Source organism: Vollenhovia emeryi, unplaced genomic scaffold, assembly GCF_000949405.1.
Source record: "Vollenhovia emeryi isolate VEMERY1.0 unplaced genomic scaffold, V.emery_V1.0 DF941013.1, whole genome shotgun sequence".
Taxonomy (NCBI): Eukaryota; Metazoa; Arthropoda; class Insecta; order Hymenoptera; family Formicidae; genus Vollenhovia; species Vollenhovia emeryi.
Genome location: NW_011965353.1, coordinates 1 through 3,175, shown reverse-complemented (window position 1 = coordinate 3,175; position 3,175 = coordinate 1). Strand labels below are relative to the sequence as shown.

At 27.4% G+C, this 3,175-nt stretch overlaps 1 protein-coding gene across 1 annotated transcript; it reads right to left on the bottom strand.

The window, feature by feature from the left end:
- Positions 1–489: 489 nt before the first annotated feature.
- Positions 490–3,041, bottom strand: LOC105571221 (enhancer of rudimentary homolog). Its single transcript, XM_012028689.1, has 3 exons — positions 2,809–3,041; positions 1,676–1,763; positions 490–810 (listed from the first exon to the last, which is right to left on the bottom strand). The coding sequence occupies exons 1-3, from the start codon at positions 2,809–2,811 to the stop codon at positions 590–592; spliced, it is 312 nt and encodes a 103-aa protein (XP_011884079.1). The 5' UTR covers positions 2,812–3,041; the 3' UTR covers positions 490–589.
- Between the last annotated feature and the right edge of the window lie 134 nt (positions 3,042–3,175).

Below are 3,175 nucleotides of genomic sequence, written 5' to 3'. Positions count from 1 at the left end.
CAAAAGATTTCTAATAATTATTGGGATCTTGTTTAGTCTTATCACAAATGTACATGCAGATTGCACTATACCATGCCATGAATCTTTCTTACTTAAAATACTGTAACTTTTTATCCTTGTAAACTTTTGAAACTTTAGGAAGATATTTTAAGATATCATGTTTCAAGAAGATATAAAAATTAAAAAATTGATATTTTTACATTTTTAGGTGTATTACATACCATCCTTAAAACATCATGTACAATTGTATTATGAAAAATATATTTTAATAGATATTGGAATATAGAACTTATATATTTTTTATAAATATTCTATATCACAGAATCCTAATTGTATTTCTGCCAATTGTACAACACTCAATGGAAAGTAATTTTTATCTTGCTCTATTTGTGTAATATTGCTAATGCGTAATTAATTTTTTAATGATATAAGAAAAATATGTAAAGAAGGAAAAAGAACCCAACATAATTATTACATCAAAATAAGATATTGTAATTTATAGATTTATTACAGTAAATAATATATAGAGAGGTTTAAAATTATCTTATTGTATGAAAACACAGACGTATACATGTACTTTATATATTGATTACTCTCCATGTCCCGCAGCTCTACGCAATAGAACATATATCTTTTCTTTGATCCAATCCTTATTGTAAGGAGCATAAGTATTTGTCGACTTTTGATACACAAGACAGGATAAATCCGTTAGCTGATCAACGAAATCAAATAATTGACTAATGTCATAAGTGATAGTTGGAGTGTTTGGATTTCGTCTCTTCAGATGTTCTTCATAAATTTTACAAACACCTGTAATAGTAAACAATATAGATTTACAATTTGTATAAAAACACTAAAAATATATATGTGTACATAGAATATATTTTATAATTCACCACAATCACAGATCATATAATATACAAAACTCTATCAACTACATTGTTTTGTAATGTTTTGTAACCATTTAAAAAGTTTTCCGAATACAATAATCCAAATGACGCACAACAGACATTACAAGTCAAATGAAAAGTTTTAACACTTATGAATACGTATGTAAAGTTTTAACTCATTCTATTAAATACTTCATTTTTTTACAAATTGATGGACAGATATGTCGGCGTAATTTTGGAAAAATGAATAAACTCAAAGTATGTGATAAAGTAACTTGTGACAAAAGATTTATTTAAGGGCCTATTTTGACAATAATTTTGACAATTATTCATACTAATTTACAAACATTCTTAAAAGAACTTCTTCATGAAATACTTTGTCTTAGCACACTAATGTATTTACGATTTTATTCATTTTTCAACTCATGTAGAAATATTCGTTCAAGATCTACAAAAAAATAAAACGTTTGATGGACCGAGTGGAAACTTTTCATGTGTGTGTGTGTGTGTGTGCGTGTGTGTGTAGAAAGGTTGAAATTTTCCATTTAATGTATATGTCTGTTATGCAAGTGCCATTGTACTTTATTTCGAGAATTTTTTAAATTGTAGATTTTTATTTTTAATACTTTTAATATATAGAATAGATTGATTTTATGCTGTTTAATATATGCAATTAATGTTTATTTTAAAAATTAATTATATGTACCATGTATAATTACAAAGCCTTAATATCCCTTATTAAAGTTTATAACTTGAACTTATGTGTAATATTATAATGCAATTACCTTCCATACATTCGTTAATGCTTTCGTAATCAGAATATGTTCTTGTTTCAGGCCTGGAACCAGGTTGTACTAGTAGTATTGTATGAGACTAAAATCAAATAAAGCAGAAATAAATAATAATATAAACTTAGTACGCACTATTAATCATGAATTATAAATGAATCATGAATATCCATTAAACTTCTCCCTTCATTGTCACATTCATATAAAAAATACATAGACATAAATTAAAATTCACTGTAGTCAATTATATCACATATAAATAGCTTCTTTCTGTTGTAAATGTATTTAAATTAACACTATAATAATAAATCCAAAATATGATTTGCTAACATATATTATATAAGTAAGCAGAAGGGAATTTTTATCTTACTTTGAGTTATCATTGTAAAAAAATATGTTTGTATGTGTGTGTGTATCATACAAGCAATACATAATATATTATTTTTTACGTTTTAAATTAAGTTATATGTATATCAAATAATTAAGGAATTAATTTTTATTTAAATTTAAATAAAAATCAAGAGATCACCACCTAAGTAGCAAACTAACGTCAAAAGGACATTTCTGACAACATTTTGATGTCGAAATAGTGATAAGTGACATCAACTTGCTACCTGGGATTTCAAACTAGGTACATTTCTGCGTATCGTCTTCATATTTCTGAATTCTGTTCATATATTGGTACAAATAACAGACTGTAAAAAGTGAATTCTTGATTATTAACATTACTGTAGAATCATATTTTGAATATTTCTTATAAGTTTATAAACAAATTACCATATTCATGTATCTTGGGCTATGGCTCATTAGATGTTGCAAATGCTTTGAAACATTCTTCATCCTCCTTTTTTTTGTTAAAAGGAAGAAGAGTAATGCTTTAAAGCATCAGGTAAACCGTAGCTTTATTCATTTTTCAATAGCAAATCTTTGCTGTAATCTATTTGTTTCACAACTGATTCAAAATTAGTACATGTTGAATATCATTGTCACAAACAATGTAATACAAATGCAAGAAAATTTGGTATAATGATAATATTAAAAGACAATTGTATAATTGTATACAGTTGGTTTTTAGAGATAGGAGATAATATAACGATGGACTTGCCAAACAATTTAATAACCCTGCTTACCATTTTTATTTATGTGCTGTTAACCAAATATCGATCATAGAATGATTAATCAGCAATTCTTGGAGACAGCGATCCAGATAATGTAGGACGATATTTCCTTTAGAGGACTTGAAAGCCTAAAAAAAGGAATCTGCCGGAAGAAAACGTGAGCAAATTACAACGTTATATTGACGCAATTGTCGACGAATAACACTCCATAGACTCCTCGATAATATGTACGCATAGTCGTAGTCGGAAAGATTGTCCGACTTTTTATGATAAGTTTCGGAACGCAGTCTATCATGCGAGAGGTTATAGCTTTTCTCAGGCTGGATTCACATGGAGCGTAAAGGTGCCTTTTCATACGCAGCATGCACACAGTATAACC

What these genes read in the sequence shown, in the direction of transcription:
- LOC105571221 (XM_012028689.1), bottom strand. An exon ending in CATTAACGAATGTATGGAAG is followed by an intron (nt 811 to 1,675) that starts GTAATTGCATTA and finishes TTACTATTACAG; the next exon opens with GTGTTTGTAAAATTTATGAA.